General features: G+C 40.2%; 1 protein-coding gene across 2 annotated transcripts in view; it reads right to left on the bottom strand.

Moving 5' to 3' along the window:
• Positions 1–25800, bottom strand: part of Adk (adenosine kinase) — a 387740-nt gene that overhangs the window by 323440 nt on the left and 38500 nt on the right. For both annotated transcript variants that reach the window (XM_038309653.1, XM_038309654.2), the window contains exons 2-3: positions 19148–19222; positions 3451–3504 (exon numbers count right to left, since the gene is read on the bottom strand). In XM_038309653.1, the coding sequence (XP_038165581.1) occupies positions 3451–3504; positions 19148–19222 (129 nt within the window). The remainder of the gene's footprint in view (positions 1–3450; positions 3505–19147; positions 19223–25800) is intronic.

The following is a 25800-nucleotide window of genomic DNA, read 5'->3' as shown; positions in this document are numbered from 1 at the left end:
CCTCCCTCCTTCATACCTCTGTCTCCCTCTGAATCTCTGTCTCTGAACCTCCTGCTGGCTTCCCAGAGCAGCTTTCCTCTACCACACCCTTCTACCACGCTGTGTCTTGCCACAGTCCCACAGGGGTGAAGCCAAGCCACCTGGACTGAAGTCTGAGTCTGTGAGCCAAAATAAACCATTCTCTCCTGAAGTTTGTTCTCGGGGTACTTTTTCATGGACGCGTTGTACTCATACACAATAACTGGTACAAGCAGAGAAGAAACACTATTCAATTAAACAATGTGACATTTTTCTTATTTTAGGCTATTTCATTTATAAAACTAAGATTGCAATGAAGAAAAAAACTATAGAAAACTAATAACCAATTTCATTATGGAATTATTACAGAGCCAAGCATGAACCCCACAGTTTACATTAATCACATCACAATTGTAAATATTCTATTTCCCCAGCTTAAAGTTTTCCCCTGGAACGGAGTATTCAGCATGTAGAAACAAGGAAAATCATTCCGCTTAGAGAAACAAATGTCACTGCTGAGCATTTTTTTCCCCTGTGTGACAAGTGGGTTTTCCAGGAAGAGGTTGGGGAGGGTGTCCATGAAGCAAGAGTGACTGTTTATGGAATCTGATTCACCGGATTTGGGAATTAAGACTATTTTTAATAAAAACCAGTTATTCCATGTAAAGCAATACCAACTATCAGTATACTGACAGCTCTTTTGTATACACTGCATCAGGGCACACTGCAGGTCCATGAGTAATATGATGACATCCACAGGTTTTCCGTTAACAATACCATAATGAGCTCATTATTTCGAATATAACAATCAATAATAGTATTTTATGTGCATCATCAATTATATTTTGGGTTTTATATTCGTGTATGTTTATACGAGCATGTGTGTACACATGTACTTTACATGTATGTTAAGTGCAAGTGTCTATATACCACAGCAAATATGTGGAGGTCAGAGGACAACCTCAGGTGCAGGCCATCATGTCCCATCTTATTGTGAGCAGAGTCTGCCTTTGGGTTTGCCACTGGGCAGAACAATCTTACTGCCCCTCAAGCTTTGGGGCAGTCTTCCCTCCACATCTTAGTCTCACTGCCGGAACACTGGGGCTTCCAGTACACAAGGTCCTTGTCTTCGTGTGTTCTCAGGGTTCACACCCAGGTGCTCATGCTGGCTCAGCAAGCTCTCTACTCACTGGGCTGTCTTCTTAGCCATAAAATTTGCTTTACTTACATCTATATCTCATATATTTTAAAAGTCTAGTCTTGAGCACAAAGGGATTTGAGCCTTTTAATAGATATAAAATATTCATAACTATAGGACATATTAAAATTCAGCAGTCCAAAACATGCTCACAATGTGTAATGACCAAACCAGAGTGATTTGCATTTCTGCCTTCTCAGTGAGAATTCTGACTATTTCAATTTTGAAGACAAAAATGAGATTATTTATGAACATCTTTCATGAAGAGCTGATAATCATATTCAATTGGGAGTTTTTGTTAGGGCAGAGGTCAAAATAACTACATGACAGAAACTAGACAAAGTCACCCAACTGCTAATACTAACCAATAAAGAACAGATAAACTATTCAGATAAAAATGTCATCCTATCCAGGCTAGCTGGGGCTACACAAAGAAACCCTGTCTGAACCCATGCTAATCAATAATAAAAAGGGAATTAAATGATGCAGGCAACAATAGTGATCTACCTCAAAACAAACTGACAGTCAGGCATAGTAGTGCATGGCTATCGTGCCAGCACTCAAGAGGCAGAGGCAGGAGGATCTCTGTGAGTTTAGGGCCAGCATGGAAGTAAGCAAAAAGAGTTCCAAGACAGCCAGGGCTACATAGTAAAATGAAGGGGAGAAGAAAAAGAAACAAAAGAAGGGAAATTTAAAAAGACCTTATTAAAAATCTAAGTCATACATATGATTTCACTTATTCAAAATTTTAGCATTTTTTAATTTAGACGAGGCCAGGCGATGGTAATGCACGCCTTTAATTCCAGCACTCAAGAGGCAGAGGCAGGTGGATGTCTGTGAGTTGGAGGTCAGCCTGGTCTACAGCGCAAGTTTCAGGACAATTAGGACGGTTACACAGGGCTAACCACGTCTCAAAACCAAACAAAACAAAACAAAAAGACCCAAAAACTCTTAATATTAGATGGAAGTATTCTAACACCTAAAACTTACTTTGAAATAAATCCAAAAATAAGTAGACACATTAATGAGTGAAGTGAAGATAAAATATGAAAGTGATAAAAAAGTACAATAAAGTCCTAATGAGGAAATCCAAAGGTGAGTATGTGGGTGAATGTATACTCTATGCTTCATATTTCCACAGTTACACAGCAGCAGTACATACTGTGTATATGCTGTGTATACAAATGAAGACCAAATGAAGTAAATCAAGGTGTATCTGAGTTAGATATGAAGGGTGTTGTGTAATCCATAATTCCAGCACCTGGCAGGCAGAGGGTTACCCTGAGTTCAAAAGCCACCAGGGTACATAGTGATAACTAGTTAGTTAATTAATAAAATGTTTAACACTAAAGTGTATCTAATATACAAAGAAAATTTTCAAGGTACTTTGGAGAATCAATAATTATAAATGTGATAGGGGCTTAATTAATATGCAGAGTAAGTAATAAGGTGTAACCTAAGGATATAATTAGATTCAAGTCCTCTAATTCTTCGTTTTACAGTATTGATGTTGGCTGTTTATATAATATTCAATATTACCAGCATTTACTTACTGAACAATGGAGAAAATAGACCAGCTGAAACAAAATAGAACCATATAAAACGTTTAAAACTTCCGTCTTCAGACAATTCTATTTAAAAGACTGACGTGAGTTTCTAATCACCCACACAGATTATTTGTAACTAAAATGCTGACAGTCCATGTCAGGTGGTAATCTTTAAAATACCACCTTCCAACAGGAAACTGTCAAAGGAAACATCCCAGTATTCCACGATATTTTTTAAAAAAAAGAAGTCTACAAGAAAGACACTAAAACTTTAGCAGTGTTCATCTTTCAAGCTCCGTGTTTGGAAAACCTTACTCATTTCAAACAATAAACAGGTGTTTACTTTTGTATAAAACTATAAAAGAAATAAAATGTTTCTTCATCTTTAGCAACTTCAGGTGCTAGAAAAAGCACCTGAATAAAACTACAAAATTAACCAAGGAAAGAAAAAGAAATAATGTATTTCCAAACATACATGTAATCTGGAAAATCAAATACAGTGTGACATATTTCAGTGAGTATCACAAACAATTATCCCAGGGTTCATTTGCTATAACACAAATTATACAGTACAAATTACCCTAATCCACTATGATAACAGCCATAGGTTGTATATAATTTTTAAATCAAGTGGCTTACATACATCTATTTCATAGAGCATGTACAACTGAGGTTTAATGAACTTACAATTCCTTGTGCTTGTCTTCAGCCAAGATCTGATCATTTGGCTTCAGAGAATACCTGCAACACAGAAACAACACACTGGTCAGATAATCATGCAAACGTATTTGCCTCAAGATTCATTTGACTGTATGTCCTCCAATCAAACAGGAGTGTACAATCTGTGGGGTTCTGAGCAGTAGAACACTGTGGATGTCTCTGCCATAACTGACAAAACATCAACAATATCCAAGCCGCTGGCTCTTTACTGTGTTAGTCACTGCCTCTGACACCTCCCCAGGGCAGGCTTGGAGACATCAATCTGACCATGTACTGAAACACAACCTCTTTGGGACTCCTCTGCCGTGAATCACATGCAGCAGTGCTCTCTTCCGTTTCAAATTCAGCTACTAAGTCCAGTGTTCACCATGTACTGGTGTAAGAAGTCCTTTTGTATATGTGTTGCTTTTATTGGTTAATGAATAAAGAAATTGTGTTGGCTGTAATAGGGTGGGAAAAGTAAACTGAATGCTGGGAGAAAGAAAGTGGAGTCAAGGAGAAGTCATGTAGCAGCCAGAAGAGAAAGACATGAGCCACCAGATGTAGGCCATGAGTCTTGTAGTAAAATATAAAATAATAGAAATAGGTTAATTTAAGATATAAGAGCTAGCTAGCAATATGCTTTAATTGATTGGCCAAGCAGTGATTTAAATAATATAGTTTCTGTGTAATTATTTCAAGTCAGGGCGGTCGGGAAACGAACAAGCAGTCTCCCCCAACAATGTACCAAGCTATGTACTAAGTAAGAGCGGCATAAGTTTTCATACCCACCCCCATTGCTCCCCAAACACATATTTCCACATACATGCTGCCCACTCTTCCCCTTTCACTATCAGAAAGGTTCTCGCTAAGTTGCCTAGGCTAGCCTTAAACCTACTGTGTAGCCTGGGTAAAAGGTTCTCACTGAGGTGCCTAGGCTAGCCTTAAACCTACTGTGTAGCCCGGGTAAAAGGTTCTCACTGAGGTGCCTAGGCTAGCCTTAAACCTACTGTGTAGCCCGGGTAAAAGGTTCTCACTGAGGTGCCTAGGCTAGCCTTAAACCTACTGTGTAGCCTGGGTAAAAGGTTCTCACTGAGGTGCCTAGGCTAGCCTTAAACCTACTGTGTAGCCCAGGCAAACCTGGAACTTGCAGCACTCTTGTCTCAGCCTCACGAGAACCTGGAATTATGAGCCTTCCCCACCAGGCCAGGCCGATGGTTTTTTGTTGCTGTTGTTAGCAGGTGTGTGTGGGGAGCTGTTGAATGTACATATGTGCCTGAGTGTGCATGCCTGTACACACATCAAGTGGGAGACGTAGACTATCCCTGAACCTGGGGCTGGAGGTTTTTGGCTAGACTGGCAGCAAGCGTTTCCCAGAGATCCTCCTATCTGCAGTATCCACAGGGCTGGCTTTATAAGTGGTCATGAGACTAAAGTCAGCTTATTATCTGGGTACAATGATCAAAAAATCAGGTCCTCACATTTGCACAGCAAGCAATCCACCACTGAGCAGGAATTTTCAACTCAGCCATTTGCTGACCACAGACAGGAGCCTCACTCCTTTATCTTGGTTTTCCTATCAACAAAACCATAGGTTTTATAAATGCTATAACAGGCATCTTTCATTTGTACTGCTGAGGTCTTCACAGAAACAGACAACCAACGACTTCCAGGTTATCAACTCCACTGGACAAGCCTGTTATGTTTTATGTTTTCTCTATCTCCATAACAAGGGAACAGGGGTCTAAGCAGAAAAGAAATGTAGATTTTTTTTCCTTTATCTTTCACAAACAAGTACTATTATTCACTAGACCTGTTTGTTCTGAATAGACTTGTATTATACTGCCCAGGATTTAAAATTAAAAAAAAAAAAATCAACTCTGGAGTTCTAAACAAAGAACAGTCCATACTATTTAGGTCATAAAGAATTTCGGCCAGGCAGAGGTGGCACACACCTTTAATCCTAGCACTTGGGAAGCAGGGGCAGGCAAGATCTCTGTGAGTTCTAGGCCATTCTGGTCTACAGAGATATTCCCAGGACAGCCAAGGCCATAAAGAGAAACCTTGTCTAGGAGGGGCAGAGGATTTGTTAAAGCACTACAAACTAGGGGCTTGAGAGATGGCTTAGCAGTTAAGAGAACTGACTGTTCTTTCAGTAGTCCTGAGTTCAGTTCCTAACAACCACATGGTGGCTCACAGCCATCTATAATGGTATCTGATGCCCTCTTCTAGAGTGCAGGCATACATGCTGACAGAGCACTCATACATAAAAAACATTTTTAAAAAATTTTAATGCACTACAAGCTAACTCTAGATCCTTCTGTTACAATATTTCTGTAAGAATACAGTTATAAGTTAGAAACGAGGAACTCTGGTTATAATGTTTTATATTCAGATACATACAACAGTGGAAAAGAAATTGACAATTCTTATCTAAAAAGTTTATGTCTGTGCTGTGTTTAATAAAGAAAAAAGTATTACTTTTCAGAAAAGTCCTACTAAACAAAGCTCAGAGAGTTTCAAAACATGAACAGACTTATTTGTCCCAGGCAACAAACTTCAAACTAGGCTCCTGGCACTCTCTTGTATCGAACAAGAATTAACTATCAGAAGACAGGCCATGGGGTTCTCAGTCACTGGTCCTGTTGCTGTGAAAGATACTCTGAAAATAGAAACCTAAGGAGAAAAGTTGCGTTTGGGCTCACATTTGAGGATATGTATCGTTTACCATGGCAGGGAAGTCCTGCGGGCAGAGCTAGAAGCTGCTGGCCACATTATAACCACAGTTAGCAAGCAGGAAACTTAGGATCTCTCTTTCATTCACTCTAGACTGGAATCCACCACAGTCAAGGTGGGTATTGGCCTGACCAAGAGCATCTCTTCCAGGGGTGCCCAGGGGCTTGTCTCCTAAGTAATTCTAAATTATACCAGGTTGAAAATTATTATTAACTGTCACAGGGATATGACAGAGTACTTGCCGAGCATGTGGGAAGCCCTGGGTTAGAAACAGAGACAGCATGTATCAGGAAACCAGAAGCTATATAATCCCATGATGCTCAAAGAGAAGAGTAATATAAGGTGAAGGGTTTAAAAGAGCCTGGGCAGAGCTGGAGAGATGACTCAGCAGTTAAGAGCACTGGCTGCTCTTCTAAAGGACCCAGGTTCAATTCTCAGCACCCACATGTCTGTAACTCTAGTTCCTGGGAATCTGACACCTTCACACCAAAGCACATAAAATAAATTTAAACAAATTATTAAAAAAAAAAACAGCCTGAGCAACATGGTAAAACTCTCAATTCAGGAGAAAAGGGGAAAGAGAGAAAATGAGGGGAAGAAGGAGACAGGAGGGAAAGGGGGAAGAGGGAGCATGGGAAGTCATTACAGGAGCATGTAAACCATCACATCTCTTTTTAACTGAGAAATAACGTCCGGCTGGAGAGAAGGCTGCCTGTTTAAGAATACTTGTTGTTCTGTCCTTAGGGCCTGAGTCTGGATCCCAGCAACCATGTAAGGCAGCTCACAAATATAGTTACTCCAGCTCCAAGGGATCAAGTGGCCGCCTTCTGCTTGCTTCTTCAGGCATCTACACACACATTTACATACAATCAGATACACACACACATAAATAATAAAAATGAAGTCAGACTCTTTCTATTGAAAGAGCAAATCTGATTAGTCTGACAGGGAAAACAAGCTTTGCCAAAAAGGGTGGAAATCAGACAACGTCCTTAAAAGGGACATTTTTAAAATAAATGTTTATTCACAGCTGTTTATAACAATCAATCAAGAAAAACCATTGGACATAGCCACACTGAACTTAACAAATCAACTCTTCCCCAACACTTTGTGAACTATTCTGGCAAACGTGATACCTCTGAGACAAGACCAATAATGAGTGTAATCCAGCTCCATAGGAAACCCTTTTCCCAATGTCTTAGGACTTCCTTGGCTCACCATCGGAGGGAGTCCATCAGGTTAAGGAAGGCAGTCGGAGGGTGAGTGAGGCTGCTGTCACACTACAGCCACAGACAGGAAGCAGAATGGCAGATGTTTACGCTCAGCTAGCTTCTTTTTATGCAGTACAAATCTTTAGACCATGGAATGCTACCACATTCAGGATGGGACAGCTCACCTCAATTAACCTGATTTAGTTAATCCCTCATAGCCAAGATAAATATAAATGATCACACCTAACTTGTAAGAAGCCCTAGGTTTGATGTCCAGCATTAGGGGATGAGGAGGGGGGAGCCAAGAGCCTTAAGGGATTTTCAAAGTATACCTCCCAGAATTCCATATCTCTGATGACTATAATCAGCTAGCCTAGTGGTTTCTAAGTTTTGCTTTCAACAATAATGAAGAGCTTAATCAGATAATCCACTAATGTGCCATTTTTATGAAAGCATTCAAATAACTGCACTGATGAAAACTTTTACCATCCAATAAACAGTGGGAGCAGACTGCCCAGCCAGTACACGTGTACACCTGTATTTTCACCACTTAGGAGGCAGAAGCAGGCCTAAGCATGCAAACTGATCGAGACTCTATCTCAGAAATGATTTGAAGGGGAAGGTTAGTTTGAATACTTGCCTGCGGTGGCAAAAGCCTGGGCTCAAGCCCCAGTACCATACAGACACACTGCAATCCTTAAAACTATTTCATTGCAGCAATGAATATTATTTATTCACAAAAGACTAAACCAACTGAAAAAAAGTTTTAGAAATAGTTTCACCATCTCACTTAAAAGATGTATTTCTACAGTAATATTTTGCTTATGATCTAACAAATAGAGCTTGCCTGAAGATCAGAGTGCCAAGCTAGCCATACTAGTCAGCCATACAGGCCAGGTGGTGGTGCACGCCTTTAATCCCAGAACTAGAGAGGAATATAAGGCAGGATGAAACAGGAACTTGCTCTTTTCAGTCTGAAGATTTCATGGAGGTAAGAGCTCTCTAGGGGTTGGCTGCTTTGCTGACCTGATCTTTCGGCCTCAACCCCAATATCTGTCTCTGGATTCTTATTATTCGTGCTACATATTTCTGATCATTTTATTTTCTTTTATTTAATTATTTACACTTTAATACATTTGTATGTGAGGATTAGAATATAATAACTAGATGCTTTAGAATTAAATCTACATATATAGTTTTGTTACAGAAACAGGGTGATCAATATTCATGAAATATGTTAATATATAAAATAAATTACATAAGGATAACTCTGATTAGGAAAAGTACAACACAATTTAAGAGCAAAAGGAATACAAAGTTTTTAGAAGAAAAAAGAGCTTGTGATTTTTTTGTAAATGATTGTTGGTGTATAAAATCACTGGTAATTAGGATTCACTAAAAAAAGTAATTCATCAGTTTTATTCGGTTATAAAATCATAAAAATTAACATGTATGAAAGCACCTGTTTATTAAATCAGGTTTATGGAATATAAATATAAAAAATCTGTGATTAGAGTCATGTGACACATCATACAAGAGGCATTTAACCAGTGCCACTTTCCTTCTTTGCCCAGCTAAACAGGAGAGAATTAACAGCCGGCAGCGGTGGCACACGACTTTAATGCCAGCACTTGGGAGGCAGAGGCAGATCTCTGAGTTCGAGGCCAGCCTCGTCTACAAAACGAGTTCCAGGACAGGCTCCAAAGGTACAAAGAAAAAATGTCTTGGGGAAAACACAGACACACACAGACACACAGACACACAGACACACGCGCGCACACACACACACACACACACACACACACACACACCAAAGCCAGAAAGAGAGAATTAACAAACTCATTTCTTGACTTTTAGGACCTCACAATTCAGCAAGCAAACAAAAAAGTTAAGTAGTATGATAGATGGCAGTAGTATGAAAGGAAATATGGCTTCCTCCACATAAGAATGGGAAAAGGGCAGCTTTTATCTGTTCCTTCCCCTTCTCATCTCTCCTCTTTGCTCCTTCCTCATAAATAGCACCGAACCCGAAAGGAACCAGAAGGGACTGGAAAGAAGTAGCCACAGCAGCAGGTAGAGAGCAGCCTGGCTCTGAGCGGCCTGCTCCGAGGTAGGTTAGCCTGAGCCCACAGTCCTCACCAGTGGTCTGTCTGTAGTTTATATAAAACACAAGCCTCAAGAATGTTCTCAATTCTTGACACCAACTCCAAACTTGGAAGGTTCCTGATAATTTACTAGAAGCACTCATGAAATTCACTGAAAGCTACTGTGTTCAAATTCTGAAATAAAATGAAAGGATACTGGTCAAAATAAGCCACAAGAGAAAGTATATGACAAGTCCAGGAGAATTCCAAGTCTGACACTTTCACCGTCCCCTCCCAGGGAGTTGGACTATCTGACTTTCTCACTATCCATATGTAACAATGTGGCATGGTGGGATGTTCTGGAGTTTCAGTCTCGAGGCTTTAATCGAGGCATCTTTACACAGGCATGACGCACGGCTCATGGACTTGAACTCGTCACCTGGACTCTAAGAAGGCCCTAAGCCTCCACACTAACTGATACGACTGACCCTGGGCTAGGCCAACCTATTCTTTAACACCAACAGGAGTGAGCTGTCCCTTCACTAAGCAAAACAAACACACATCTGTCAAGTAGAATGATGTAAAAGACTACCCAGAGGGAAGAAATCGGATCTCTGTTGGGTCAGGCCAAACCCTTTACACCTCCTGTGCCTACGTGCATGTCCATCTATTTACAGGGCCCAGCGATGCTCATTGTACTTGTGAGTTATATTCTTCACTGAAACATCAACTTTACTCAGGTGTAGTTAGGGAAATAACCATGATACACAAGATCAAAATAACCTTACCCAAGAATTATTATTCTTTCTGCCTAAAAGAATAATATTCTAACTTTTAAGACTGGAGTACTCTTTTGCTTATGGATCACAGAGGAAATTTTAGAGAGTAGTGACTTGCGTGTCTATGCAAACTGGACACATTTCAAAGCTCAAAATTAAACTCCTTATGGTCATTTGCAAGAATGGAAAAAAATCACAAAATACCTTTAAAGGACACAAAAACAGTATATACCTGTAACTACAATTTATTTTACAACCTAAAATAACTCTTTTGAATTCATTTTGAAGGTAAGCAAGGTATACATTATAAATATAAGCAAACCTAGAGAAGCCATCTATACTATAAACTGTATTTCATCTCTGAATATTTCATTTCATTGCTGCTTGCTGGGATCTTAGCTCCTGAGACTGGGGCTAAAGCACATGCTAAACATGTGATCTGCCCCTGAACTACACCTCATAAGTGCTGAATTATAGGCCATGTGCCACACCTGACTTCCCTCAGTTTTCTTTACTGTTAATTTATGTGTGTATGTGTGCATGTGAATACAGGCGTAAACATGCTATGTACATACAAGGGCTAGAATCAGAGGACAACTTTTGAGATTCAGCTCTTTCTGGAAGGTTGCGAGACCTACAGCACAAGCTCCTTCTCCATCTGAGCCAGCTCCACTGCCTAGCCCTCAGTGTTTCAAATTAATAAAACTAAAAGGAAAAATCCAACTTAGCAGAATCTGTAACTCAACTTCCCACCATGCTCTTCTGAGAATGACTCAAAGCTCAACCTGTTCCCTGTATGTTGCCAAACAACATGATTTTAAAAAATATTCTGCCAGGTATGGTGGCACATACCTTAAACTCCAGCACTAGGGAGTCAGAGGCAGGCAGACCTCTGTGAGGTTTGAGGCCACCCTGATCTACATAGGGAGATCCTGTCTCAAAAATTAAAAAAAAAAAATGGAATCTGAAACCATTTCTGAGATTGAAACACAAATATATTCCCTAAAAACAGATATGACAAAATGATACATTAGTATTCCTCAACATTTTTCCTACTTTAACTTAGCAAAAGAATATGGGATGCGTATCAAAAGCAGAAGGTGAAAAACCTTCCACATGAGATTAAAAGGCAAAGGCCTGAATTAGGCTTGGTTCTTACAGTAGAGAATTTTTAAACTGAGCAAAGTTACTTAATTTCTCTAAAACTATCCATGTCATATGGCTGCTACGCAAATCAAACCCATCATATACAATAAATATACACCCCTCCCCACTACTTGGACGGCTTTCACCTCTGCAAAAAGTAATTCAGCTAGTTCAAGGGGAGACGGTTTGAAGCATATATAACCTTTTCTGATCTTTTTAAAGACCGGAACAAGCTATTTACTTACTCTGACAACTAGTATAGCGTAGAAATTAAGGCCTAAAGGGTCCTTAAAAGGACTGTGGGCAAAGTCCAAAGAGCCCAAGTGAGGCCCCATGTCCACGCTCATGCTGACAGAGACAACACACAACTGTGTGCCCAACAGGACAATTTAAACACTGCTACAGGCAGGAAAACCACAGCAGAGAATTGAGCAAGTAAAATTTCTTTAAAAATAAAACAAAAAGTCCAAGAAACAATAGAGCTAATAAATTTCTTTAAAAGCAAAACCAACAACAAAAATGATACTTTGTTGGAAACACGTATTTCCAACAAAGCCCATGCATGTATCTGCAGACAATCACATTGACAGTATGGGTATTTGGGTATGGCATGATCTTAAACAGTAGCCAGTTTATCTGAGTGTGAGCATATGTGCACTCTCTCCATATGTGCATGTATATATGTATATATACACATATATGAATATGTATAAACACACATATGTGTATATGTATCTACACACAAACACACCTATATATGTAGATAGACAGCTTATGTGTGTGAGAGAAAGGAAGAAAATGGAGGGAGGACAAAAGTGTTAGCCATCACAAGAATCTGCAGACTGCTGTTTGACTGACATTCAAGAGTAAATTACATAGTTAAGATGACAATAAGCCGGGCAGTGGTGGCGCACACCTTTAATCCCAGCACTTGGGAGACGGAGGCAGGCAGATCTCTGTGAGTTCAAGGCCACCCTGGTCTACAGAGTAAGTTCCAGGACAGGCTCCAAAGCTACACAGAGAAACCTTATGGAGAGAAAGAGGGGGAGAGAGAGGGAGGGAGGGAGGGAGGGAGGGAGGGAGGGAGGGAGGGAGGGAGGGAGGGAGGGAGAGGAAGGAAGGGAGGGGGGAGAGACAGAGAGAGAGAGAGAGAGGAGAACAAGTTATAGGATTTATAAAACAGTATTGTAACTTTTCATCAGCAAAGCACATAAGAAATAAAACTAGAGAATCTGAAAAAGTGTTCAACTAGATTTTAAGTCTGAATATATAAAACAGAACTACATTCTTCATGACCGTAACTTTTTCTTATTTTTTTAAACAGCTACTTAGTGATTCATGTTATGGGAAGAAATTTCAGTCCATGTCACTGCTGGTCTGGGGCACATTCACAAACTGTCCCACTCTATATTATACCTCCCATTCCTTTTCTATCATCATCTGTGCTGGCTTCTCTTCCCACCACTGTACTGGGAATATCTAGCTGAGGTCACCATTGGCATTCTATTATCAAACATAACAAGCCGTGTTGGGCCTTAGTCACTGTACATCTCTGCGGCATCAAGCTCTTGGCATGAACTCACAGACCTACTGAGATTTCATTCCCATCTTCCACTAATAAGTTCACTATTTCTCCTTACTGAGACTCATTCTAAAATTACTTTTAGTGGGCCTTGTTTTTAAAAGACATTTATTTACATTTTCAAAGGTAGATTTGAAAAACAAAAACATGATAGAACACTTCACAGGCCAATTTGTACAATAAAACAGGCAGTAACGACTTCGGTATCTTTGCAGCAAAATCACTCCACATACAAAATAATGAGAGCAAAGTTGTAGCAGTGAGCTGATGAAGCACACCCATAAACAGATCGGTCAAAGCAAAACATTAAGTCCCTATCACTAAGGTTAATAATTGTACAGTCTCAGCTCACTGTAACTCTAGTGATATGAGCTACTTTGAAAGACAGTCTGATGAGATAAATCAAAATCTCCAGGTGGGAAGAGGGTAGACACGAGACATCTCAGCAGATAAAACACTTGCCACCAAGCCACCAAGTTCAATGCCAGGGCCCACATGGCAAACAGAGAGAATCAACTCCTGGAAGCTGAGCATGCCCACTGCACTTCTCCCTCTGTCCTCTCTCTCCTTCTCCCCCAACCCCCACACTAAATATTTCCTAAAGTCCATGAACCAGACATGGTGGCACATGCCTGTAACCTCAGTACTCAGAAAGCTAAGGCAAGAGGATCACTAATTGAGGCCATCTGAGACCTGGTCTCACCACAGCAACATCTTGATGAATTACAATTTCATATATGACAACCACAAGAAGTAAGACCTTGAGAGATGTGACCTTTTACAGCTACAGATGCACTGTAAGACATCTTCTCCTCTACTGAGCACCTCTCACTGGTTCCACACACGCACATGGGCTTATAGGCAAAACCAATGCTGTGATATCACACTTCTGGAGCTACACTTGCAAAAACTGCACATAACAAATTATAAATTTCTAAATTCCTTTATGGATTTCAATTCCAATGCTGGAAATGATATGAAAATGAATATAATTTATATAACACACTGAATTATAAAATAATGCTAACATTTAAAATACTAGGCAACAGTTCTCTGTAGTCATGCTGAAGACAGTACCTGCCTGGCCCTGCTCAGCTTCATCTCTATCTCTGGAAAACGGACCAAACCTATATCCTACATCCCTGCAAAGTGAGTAACCTTCAGACTATCAGCATAATATGTCTAAGATCCATGCATTGTGCACACTGCGGAGAGGCACTTCCTGAGGGAGATGGGTGGAGAGCTTGGGAATAAAACACCACCTGCTACTCATAAAGCTAAACCAGAAGAAAATGCCAAGGAAGAAAAAGCAGATAATTAGAGGGCGGAGAAAAGCAGACAGATGAGCTGTCTCACAGGAAGAGAAATGATCAACTGAATTTCATTTTCTTTCTTTCTTTTCCCATAGTTTTCCTTTTATTGAAAAGATTCTTTTCTCATACTGAAGTCCATTTTCAAAATTTAACAAGTGTACTAAATCTTCAAATGAAAATTTACAAAGTGCTTTGACTTTTCCAGAAAGCCATATTACATATAAATACAAATACTTTCTACAACTTCCAGATCCACCTGCGATAAGAACATCACACATTTTAAAGATAAGACAGCAGAGATAGTTTGGAAGTTGACATCTATTAGACAAATGAAACGTCTGGTTTTTCTGACAGAAGCAGTAGGAATAGAAGAGTCTATGGGGAGAAGATGGCACACGGCTCAGTGGGTAAGGGCACTTGCCCAGAAACTAGACAACTCCATCAGTCCCAAAGAAGCACATGGTAGAAAGAGAGCCTACTCCACAAGTTGTGGTCGGACCTCCATGCACACTCCAAGGTATGTGAAAGTGCAAGCAGAGACAGATAATAAATAAATAAACCAATAAATAAATAAATATCCTTTACTTTATTTTTGACAGAGGATTTCTCTGTGTTGCCCTGTCTGTCATGGAACTCTGTAGACCAGGCTAGCCTCAAACTCAGAGATCCACCAGCCTCTGCCTCCTGAGAGGTTGTTTTTGTTGTTGTTGTTGTTGTTGTTGTTTGTTGTTTTTTTTAAGAAAAATCGGGGCTATGGGCTGTGTCTCAGTGGTAGAGCACTTGCGTGCCACACGTGAGCTCTAGGTTCAAGGCCCGTTAGTACAGAGACAAGGTTATTGTCTTCAAGACTCCAGTCTCTAGCAATCTTATCCTGAGATCTTTTGTGATGGTGGAGGCACCTCTGTAGTTTTACCCTGTGACCTTTTGTAATGGTGGAGGCACCTCTGTACTGGCAAGAATCTTTCATTGGTTCATCAGAGCGCTGACATTGTTGAATCCTTATTTTGTGAAGCCAAACACTGTACTACAAGGAAAGGGGCAAATGCAGGATATAAATAAGTAATTTATAGGAAGAGATTTATTGCCAGGTAGTGGTGGCACACGCCCAGCACTCAGGAGGCACAGACAGGCAGATCTGTGAGTTCAAGTCTCAAAAAAGAACTTTGATCTTTTAGGATTTCAAGGTTTGCTTTTGGTGACTACATCAGTACTACTAGAATAAATCTCACAGGAAGTGTACACCCATGAAAAGAAGAATACAATTTGGTAATAAAATCTAAGCAGCCATCTGGAGGTGTGGCTTAGCTGATAACATGCCTGAAGACTTGGGTTTGATTCCAAGCATTGAACAAACCAAACATGGTGGTGTGTGCCTATAACCCCAGCACTCAGGATGTTGATGTAGGAAGACAGCAGGAGTCTGAGGTCAGCATGGGCTATGGAGCAATTTCTACTTCAACCTGGGACAGAGCTGAGATCCTGCTTTAGAATAGAAAATAACTGAGCCAGGATGGAGAGATGGCTCAGAGGTTAAGAGCACTGGCTGCTCTTCCAGAGGTCTTGAGTTTAATTCCCAGCCACTACATGGTGGCTCACAAACTTGTAATGTGATCTGGTGCCCTCTTCTGGCCCGCAGGCATACATGCAGGCAGAACACGGTGTATGGGAGGGAGGGAGGAAGGAAGGAAGGGAGGGAGGGAGGGAGGGAGGGAGGGAGGGAGGGAGGGAGGGAGGGAGGAGAGTATAGTTACAATAAAAACCCAAGCACTACAGAAGTTAATTACCACAAGAGCAAGGCCAACCTAGTCAATACAACAAATTTCAGGGAAGCCAGGGCTGTATACCAAGAATTTATCAGAAAGAAAGACAGACAGAAAAAAAAAAAAAAAAAAAAAAAAAAAAAGGCAAGACAGGGAAGGATCTGGAGATAAAACTTAATGGTAGAGCCTTTATCTAGTATGTGTGATAAACCTTAGATTGGCAGTATTAAAACCAAACAATTATATGTGTACAATCTCACTTGATATTCAAGATCTTTCACACTCAAATCTACTATATGCCCATTTATGATGTATTTTGTTCATTCATAAATAATTTGTATTGATTTTGTAGTGAATTTTACAATCAACTTTAAATAAACATTAAACACCATATTTCATGCATGCTTTCTCTGCCTACCATCTTTCTGTCAAAAAGACCTGGGTCTCTGAGAAAACATGCACTTCTTCAACTAGTCTAACTAAGACGGGGTATTTTCCCTTCTAATGATGTCACTTTTCTTCCAGCCACCATTTGTGACTTGTCTACTAAAACCTTATATAATCCTTCCCTTCCCCTTCCTATTAACCCACCCTCTTCTGTTACTCTCCTTATAGACCTCTGCTCATCTGGAGGGTGCACATATCCACATCTCCCCACACCGTCTCTTCGGTATGCCACAGGAGCTCTTCCCGGTAGCCTGTTTCTTATCACAAATAAGTCTATTAGTTTCCGATTCTGATATTTGCCAAACTAGATATATCCAACCTAATTAACTTAATTCTGTTTTTATTTTCAATGGAAGATCTTTATTTTGTTCTCTATAGCTCAGAGAAAAACTACATTTATAATAAGAAAATAAACAATGAGGATATTTCAGAAAATTTTAATGGTAGGCATATAAATATTCCATTTATTTCCTATTCATATTTCTAAACTACAGCAATGCTTACTGTATCCTGAAAACAGGTCCATTCAAGGCAAGCTAGCAACTTCCCAATTCAAAAACTGAAGGTATTGGGAGCTAGGAAGATGGCTCAGTGAGTAAACCTGTATTCAGATCCTCAGCACCCACAAAGAAGCCAAGTACAGAGGTGTGCGTCTGTAATGGCAGCATAGGGGGAAGAGAGGTGAATCCTAGGGACTTGCTAGACAAGAAACCTACATAAAATGAAGTAGCAAGCAATAAAGGAAATACCCAACATGAACCTCTGGCCTTCCTACATAGAGATACACACAAAATAATTTGATACCCAAAAAGTTCTGAAAACCTAATCAAGAAGAAAATTATTAAGCTTTTCTTTTAAAAGTAGATTTATGCAATTTAACACACTAATTAAAGCTAAAATGAACAAGTTTTGAAGTATATTACACATTTTTCTAACCTACATTCTATTTTTATTTGGATGAAAAGGAATAGAGCAATATGCTGGTTAGTTTTCGTCCACACGACATAAACTAGAGCCACCTGGGAAGAGGCCTCTCGGTTAAGGAATTGCCTCCACCAAGACAAGACAGACAGAGATACAGAGACCAGAAGACAACCTGTAAAAGTGGCCTTTCTCCTTTTATCATGTAGGGTCCAGGGACTGAACTCATGACGTCAGGCTTGGTGACAATGTCATTACCTGATAAGCCATCTCACTGACCCTGGTTTTGCTTTATAGCTATAAAAGTTTCTCATCTTCTAAATCTATAGTTCTCAACCTGTGGTTTTCAACCTGTTTGAGGGTCACATATCAGATAACCAATTTATGATTCATAACAGTAGCAAAATTACAGTTATAAAGTAACAATGAAATAATTGCATGCTTGGGGGGTCACAACATGAGGAAGTGTACTAAGGGTTGCAGCGTTAGGAAGGTTGAGAACCACTGCTCAAAATACCAGATGCCAGACTCTAACAAGACTTGCTCCTATCCTGTGGGTTGGCTTGACCGTGCGTGCATGCAAGCGTGTGTGTGTGTGTGTGTGTGTGTGTGTGTGTGTGTGTGTGTGTGTGTGTGTGTGTGATCCCAGAACCATATACATGCTAGGCAAGCTACTATAAACCCAGACCTCTGGAAAAGTTTCGTATTCTTGGTAAAGCCCATCTTATTTTTTTCTTAATGCTTGTCCTTTTACTAATAATGAATTTAATAATCTAGTACTAAATCAAGACAAAAATTTACTCAGGTCTTTTTCTAAGACCTTTATAGTTTTAGTTAAGTTTAGGGTTTTGCTCCATATTGAGTTAATTCTTGCATAGAGTGTGAAGTAGGATCTCAGTATTACTCTCTAGCATGTGGAAATGCAGTTGTATTTGCACTGTTTTGTTTTGTGTGGCTTCTTTTTGTTGGTTTGTTTGTTTCCAGACATTGTCCCACGTAACTCAGGCTGGCCTCGATCCTCTTGTGCAGCAGGCTTGCCTCAAACTGCTGACTCTGTCTTCTGAGTACTGGGATTACAAGTATGCACCACCATATCTATTTTTTTATTTTTTTTTTATTTTTGTTGTTTTTTGTTTTGTTTTTTGAGACAGGGTTTCTCTGTAGCTTTGGAGCCTGTCCTGGAACTAGCTCTTGTAGATCAGACTGGCCTCGAACTCACAGAGATCCTCCTGCCTCTGCCTCCCAAGTGCTGGGATTAAAGGTGTGCACCACCAACGCCCGGCCCACCATACCTATTATTTAATAAATTTTAACTGAAAAAAATATTAGTAATGAAAAAAAGCTGTGCTGAACTGTGAATTATTCAAATAACAGTGAACTAATAAATTTCAATTTCCTGAGTTGTCCTCCAACTGAGGTATTACAGGGTAATTCCTACTCTTCTTTATTACTGTTATTGGTAGTCTTTTTGTGTTTATCTACTCATTGTGTGCACATGTGTCCAAGCATGTGCAAGTGTGTGGAGGTCAGAGTAAAGCTTGCCGGAATGAGTTTTCTCCTTCCACCATGCAGGTCGCTGGCATCAAACTTGGGTTGTCAGCCTGTGCAGGTCTTTATCCACTGTGCCATCTTACCAGCCCAATTCCACAGTTTAATCTCTCTGCACAGGTATTTGATGCTGCATACATGAAGTATTTAATACTTACTTATCAAGGAAATCTTTGTCTACTACAGCAGAGATGTCAAGAAGAGGATTTCCCATGCCAAACAGCACATTTTCACTAAAAAAGAAAAAGAAAAAAGAAGTTAGAAAACACAAATATGAAAATAAATGTATCTTCACCTAAACAAAAGCCTAACATCTAGTTTAATTAAACCTCTGATTTGCCAATTAGATATAGGGCAATATTTTAGAGGTAATATAAAGCAATTTAGAAAAAAGTTGGGTAAGTTAGTGAGAATGCTCAGTGAAGACACATCTTACTCATGCAAAGAACCTGGATTCAGTTCCTAGCATCCACATGGTGACTCACAGCCATCTGTAACAACACTTCCTGAGGACCCAGCATCCTCTGCTGGCCTCTATATATGTATGCATAGAGTGTACATATAGCTAGGCAGGTAAAATATCATACACATAAAAAAGATTAAAACAAATGAAATAAAACTGAAATATAACAAGGAAAATGATCATTTATTATTGTCATAACATTCAATCACATTGATTTTTCTGTTAAGTTAATAAAAGCTAGAGTCATTTAGGAAGAAGGACTTTCAACTGAGAAAATGTTCCCACCAAACTGGCCTGTGGGCAAGCCCGTGGCACATTTTCTAAACACATTCTGTTGAGTAAGGATTAATGTGGAGGGCCCAGCTCACTGTGGGCAGTGTCACCTCTGAGCTGGTGGTTCCCTGTGCGCTAAGAAAACAAGTTGAGCAAGCCATGAGAAGCAAGCCAGGAAGCAGCATTCCTCCATGGTCTCTCAGTAGTTCCAGCCCCAAGTCCCTTCAATAAGGGACTGTGATTGTGACATGTGAGAGGAAACAGACCCTTTCCTCCCCAAGCTGCTTGTGGTCATGGTTCTATCATAGCTATAGCAACACTAATCCATGTGATACCCTACATAATACAAATGCTATATAAAAAAAACATTTATTCTTATCTTTTTCTATCAGATATATATATATCTTGTCTAACTCAAAAACTATTGCTGACCCACACTGCAACTAAAGGTGTGTACAACTATCTGGGGATCACACAACTAATTTTTAAATAAAAGCACCTATTTAAGAAAAGCAATCCTCTACGGTGTGCACTCAAGATGGGACAAATTAAAGGGGTGGTGGGGGAAAAAAGAAAAGAAAAGCAACCCTAACATGCAGGACATGATACACCAGCACTCAAACAGGGTATCTCCTAGAGTTCAAGTCAGCCAGGTCTACAGAGAGAGTTCTCTATGTGGCCAGTGCTACACAGCAAGACCCCACCTCTCTCTCTCTCTAAAAAAAGGCAAAGATGGTTGGTTGCATCATAACTATTCAGATGTAGAGAAACATTTGAATATATAAAGTCAGTCTATATATTCCATTTAGAAATATACTTTAAATATAAGTATAGTGTATATATTATACATACCTATATATAATATATACTACACTTATATAAAAGTTTATATATAAAAACATAGAAAGGGTAAAATGATTTGGGGGAGAGATAAACCATAAAATCACTAGTCATAAAAAATGTGACTTGCAGTTGCTATATTACTATCAGAGAAAGTACACTTTAAAATATGGAGATCTACAGATAAGACATATCAGATATTTCATAAAAGTTAGTAGGTCATTTCATCAAAAAATATAACAATACAAAGTATATATGCACCAAATAAAATAGCTCAAAACACTTGGCAGCGGGGAAAAGCACAATTTCTCTAAGGAGCCCAAGACCTCGTATATACACGTATGGGCTCTGTCACTAAACACACACAATCTTACTTGGTTTTAACCCCTCTCTTTCAGCAGCTGACAAAAACAAACAGGCACAAATATAAGTAAAAATTGCACAATTGGATATTCGCCCTAGAGAAATAAAAGATTAACTACACATAAACCTACATAAATGTTCATGTTTATAATGAAGCAGGATAGAAAGGCAGGGGAAACTTAGGGGCGTGCAGAGGAAAGGGAGCCTCTCACACTGGAATCCAGTTAAAGTCTCCTGCACAGAGAAGCAAGAATTCCACAGAACAATCACTAACTGAATCACTAACCATCCAAGGCTCTTCTCCCATCCCTGCTGCAAGCCTAAAATTTCTTAGGAATCTCATCAGAAAATGTATTTACAGGGGAAGAAAATTACCACACTCATTGTGCAGCTCTGGTGGCTCCTGGGTTTTCACCTTAGACTGTAATTCCATCCAGGGCATCTGTGGAGCCATCTCATGCAGCTCACTTATCAAGAGGACTGGCAGGAAAGGCTTATTAACGGCCTTTTGAGATATAACTTGGAAGTCATGAAAACAGCTAAGTATACTTCTCCATTTAGAAGCTATACTTACAGTTGGGTATCTTACTTGCCCCTACTGCCCTTTAGGAAGCATACATTTGGGTATGTCTTGTTTTCTTTTGAGTGTCTCTCTTTCTCTCAACCCTCACTTTTAAGTTTATATTAAAAATATTATATTAAGTTCCAACTAGCCAGTTCTTTTCCACAATGAAGTTACAAATGTCAGTTTGGCCTGAGTTGAAGTTCCTAAAAGATTATGGGAACTCCTCAGGAGTTTTCTGTCCCCTCACCACTAACAATAACAGACATATTTGCAATAGCAAAAAAACATATTTAATTTTTTTATTTTATGTGCACTAGCACGCATAATAGCAAAAAAAAAACCAAATCTTCAAAAAAGAATGGACTATGATACACCTAACAACTTGGATATCAAACTTACTGCATGAGTGAAAAATTAAAAAGCCTTATTTAAAGAACACCTAATGATTCCACTTAGCAGACTCTAAAGTGAAAAAGAAATTACAGTTAAAAAACAGATTGGTAAGTGCCAAGGTTAAGTATAGGGGACAGCATGAGCCAAAAAAGGATAGCATAGTAAAGTTTCTTGGTAGCAAACTAAGTTTAATACCAATTATGGTAACAGACAAATTTGGACATGATTAAAAAAACTTTATATTATTATACATCACGACCATTATATATTTACAGGAAAATGGATATAACTGGAAATTATATTATGCAAAGTAACCCAGACGCAGATAAATAAATACTTGATGTTTTAATTTTTTAAACTGTAGATTTTAATTTTTATGTGTGTATATGTATTTGGGGTGGCATAAGTCATAATATTAAAGACGGGACCATGAAGGAAGAAAAGAGGTCTTAAGGGAGAGGGTAGGAAGGAAATGAGAACAGCAGGAGGAGGAGGAGGAAAACTGTGGTGGTTTAAATGAGAAATGTCCCCCATTGGCTCCAGTATCTGAATTCATAGTTCCCAGTTGGTGGCACTGTTGGAGGAGGCTACAGAATCCATAGGAGGCAGAACTTCCCAAGAAGAACATCAGTGAGAATTCATAGCCTCACCTATTTCCATTCCTTCTAGGTGAGGCTATAATTACATTTGCGCTGATGTGGTCTCAGCTCCCTCCATACCTCTCCCAACATTATAGACCTCCCTCTGAAATCATAAGCCAAAATAAACTCTGTATCATAAGTTGTTTGTGGTCATGGTGTTTTATATCAGCTACAGAAAAATAACCAATATGATCATCAACTAAAGCAAAGTGTGTAGGGAAATGTAATATTTTTTTACAAAAAAAATAATTTTAACAATTTTTGTGTTGTTCTCTATGCTAGTTTCCCCGCAGCAGCAGCCTGCTCTGCTGCCAGAGCAGTGACATCATCACCAGTCGTCAGGTGCCTGCTCTGCTGCCAGAGCAGTGACATCATCACCAGTCGTCAGGTGCCTTCTGCCAGCACCCTTTAAAAGTACTCAGCAGAGCACAGAGCTCTCTCTCTCTCGCTCTCACTCTCTCTCTCACTCTCTCTCTCTCTCACTCCCTCCCTCCCTCCCTCTCTCCCCCCTCCTCTCTCTCTCATCTCTTGCCTCTAACTCCTTTCTTTGCCTCTTCTTTCCATTGTTTCAATGCTAGGCCTGTTACAATACTGGCCTCAAACTCCCTATGTAGCTAAAGATGACCTAGAATTCCTTATCCTCTTGCCTTCACCTCTCAAGTGGTAATGGAGGAATTATAGGTGAGGGTAACCATGCCGGTCTCTTACCCATTTTTTTTTTAAAAAATTAAGCATTGCTGCCATGTGTGGTGGCACACGCCTTTAATCCCAGCTCTCCAGAGATAGAGGTAGGCAGATCTCTGAGTCTGAAGCCAGCCTGGTCTACAGAGTGAGTTCCAGGACAGCCAAGACTGCTACACAGACAAATCCTGTCTTAAAACTCAACCACCAAAAAGGGAGTGGGGGGAGGGAGAGAGACAGAGGGAGGGAGGGAATGAGGAAGGGGGGATGGAGAGAGAGGAAGGAAGGAAGGAAGGAAGGAAGGAAGGAAGGAAGGAAGGAAGGAAGGAAGGAAGGAGACTTCTTTTTTAGCCTTCTTTGTTCTATTACTACAAAAACCTCAGGAAACGTGCTTCCATGTTAGAACACGGACAGAGCTTGGTATAGCCTAAATCTGTGTTCCTGATATACTCTCTCATATTTGACCCCAGAGTAAACCACTGAAGAACTTCCTCCAGCTTAGGTAAACCACTGAAGAACTTCCTCCAGCTTAGGTCTAAAAAGCCCTTTTATAGTAAAGACAAACTAGGTCGTTCTTGTTTATTAAACCTGTTTCTCAAGGATTGGACTATGCCCCACCTGTAACCTCAACTACAAATGGTTCTGAACTGCATGTTTCAGGAATGGCAACCATGCTTTTGTTCATAACCACTCGCTGATTTCAAAAGTTTATATGACTGACTGCCAATGACTATCGTGTTATGCCCACCTTGCAAACTCGTCTTTGTTTGGGGGGACTAACTTGTTAGATTTATTTTGCTCCTGTAACCCCATCTATTTTGCCCACAAATCCCACATCTGGGAACCCTCTACCCCTGAGCTATAAAAGCCTTGTCTTCTTCTCATTCAACACTTCCCTCTCAGACCTGAATTAAAAAGCTTGCTGTCATTAATCACTTACTTTAATGAACTTGGCCATGTTCTTTGGCCATGGTCTTTCTCCACCCATCTTTGAAATTAACACTACCTCTTTACCCTGAGCTGAGAGTTGCTTTTTGTGTCCACAGTATAAAGACTTTTTTGTTTTATTTCTTTTTTGAGACAAGGTTTCTCTGGATAGCCTCCGCTGTCCTGGAACTGGTCCTGCAGACCAGGCTGGTCTCAGACTCACAGAGTGTAATGAGAAAATGAAGAAGGCCCTGCCGAGGTTTATGTCACTGCCAATGGAGTCAGGTCAGGAGGTTGGTTGGGGGAGGGGAGTAGACGAGTGAAAGGCCGCTGCTGAAGTAAGGACATGAGAGAGACAGGCAGAGACAGGAAGAGAAGCAGGAGAGGGGCAAAGGGGGTGAGGGAGGAGCAAGAGGCAAGAGGCAAGAAGAGAAAGGAGTATCTTGAATCTCATTTCAGGATTCTGAAGAGAGATTCTGTGCGGCTTGGCTGAATCTGTCACTCTTCCCAACAGTCACACTGAGTAAATCTCCTCTTCCTGATTTCCATTTTAAGTTTAGCGGTTTTAATTAGCTCTTTGACAATGGGTGGCCAGACTAGTCAGTCCCCTTAGAGATTATCTTTGACAACAGATTTCTTCCGGAGAATAACAGAGTTTGTGGCTGTAGGTATCAAAACTGTTTCAGCCAATTACAGAAGAAGCTATGGAAGGAAGCTCATCTCTTTCCAGATATGATGTTGGTAGATGGCTATCAGGAAACCCTCCCACAGAAGGGTGGGATCAATCTTGATGGACTGAGTACTCCTCCAACAGCTGATGTGTGTGTGTGTGTGTGTGTGTGTGCGCGCGCGCGCGCGCGCATGTGTACTTATGTTTACGTGTCCACAGAAGTAAGAAAAGGGTACCAGATTTCCTTGAACCTGAGTTATAGGCCCAGTGTGGGTGCTGGGAATTGAACTGATCAGTATGGGCTCTTAACTCCATCACCTCTCCAGCCCCTAAACATACATATTTCTTGGAAAGAAACTGCCAAAGTGGAAGGCTGACACACAGATCAGAGAGTGCTGTGTGCATCTAAAATACTGCACAATTTCCTCACGAATGAGGCCACGCTAGGAATCTCCTCGCAGGTCTGGCCTGACTGACAAAGCAACTCCATAAGTAAACATTTGTCTCATTATCTTATTTGGACCGAATACTCAAGTATTGCCACATTTGTTTATTTGAGACAGCCTTGCTGTGTAGCCTAGACTGCACTGTGACTTATGGCCAGGCCTCTGGAGGACTGGGATTACAGGCATGGACCACACACCCAGCTTCATGTTTTAATAAATATGCTCAGACTGCAAAACAGACTCATCTTTAGATAATAGATTCCAGACCTCCAAACCTGAAGGAAATACACATACAGCTATGGAAAGGTGACAGAAATGCCCACTGTGCTGAGCAGATTTTGTCAACTTGACATAGCTAGAGTCCTCTAGGAAGAAGAACCTCAACTGAGAAAACAACCCCCATTGATTGGCTGTAAACAAGCTAGTAGGTCATTTTCTTGATTAATGATTGATATGGAAGGGCCTAGTTCATGGGGTTGGGAGGGAGGCAGACCCTGAGCAGGTAGTCCTAGGTTGTATAAGAAAGCAAACCAAACCAGTCAGGAGTTG

The sequence above is a fragment of the Arvicola amphibius genome, chromosome 13 (genome assembly GCF_903992535.2).
Source record: "Arvicola amphibius chromosome 13, mArvAmp1.2, whole genome shotgun sequence".
NCBI classification, from domain to species: domain Eukaryota; kingdom Metazoa; phylum Chordata; class Mammalia; order Rodentia; family Cricetidae; genus Arvicola; species Arvicola amphibius.
The sequence above is the reverse complement of the archived record's forward strand: the minus strand, read 5'-3'. Positions and strand labels throughout refer to the sequence as shown.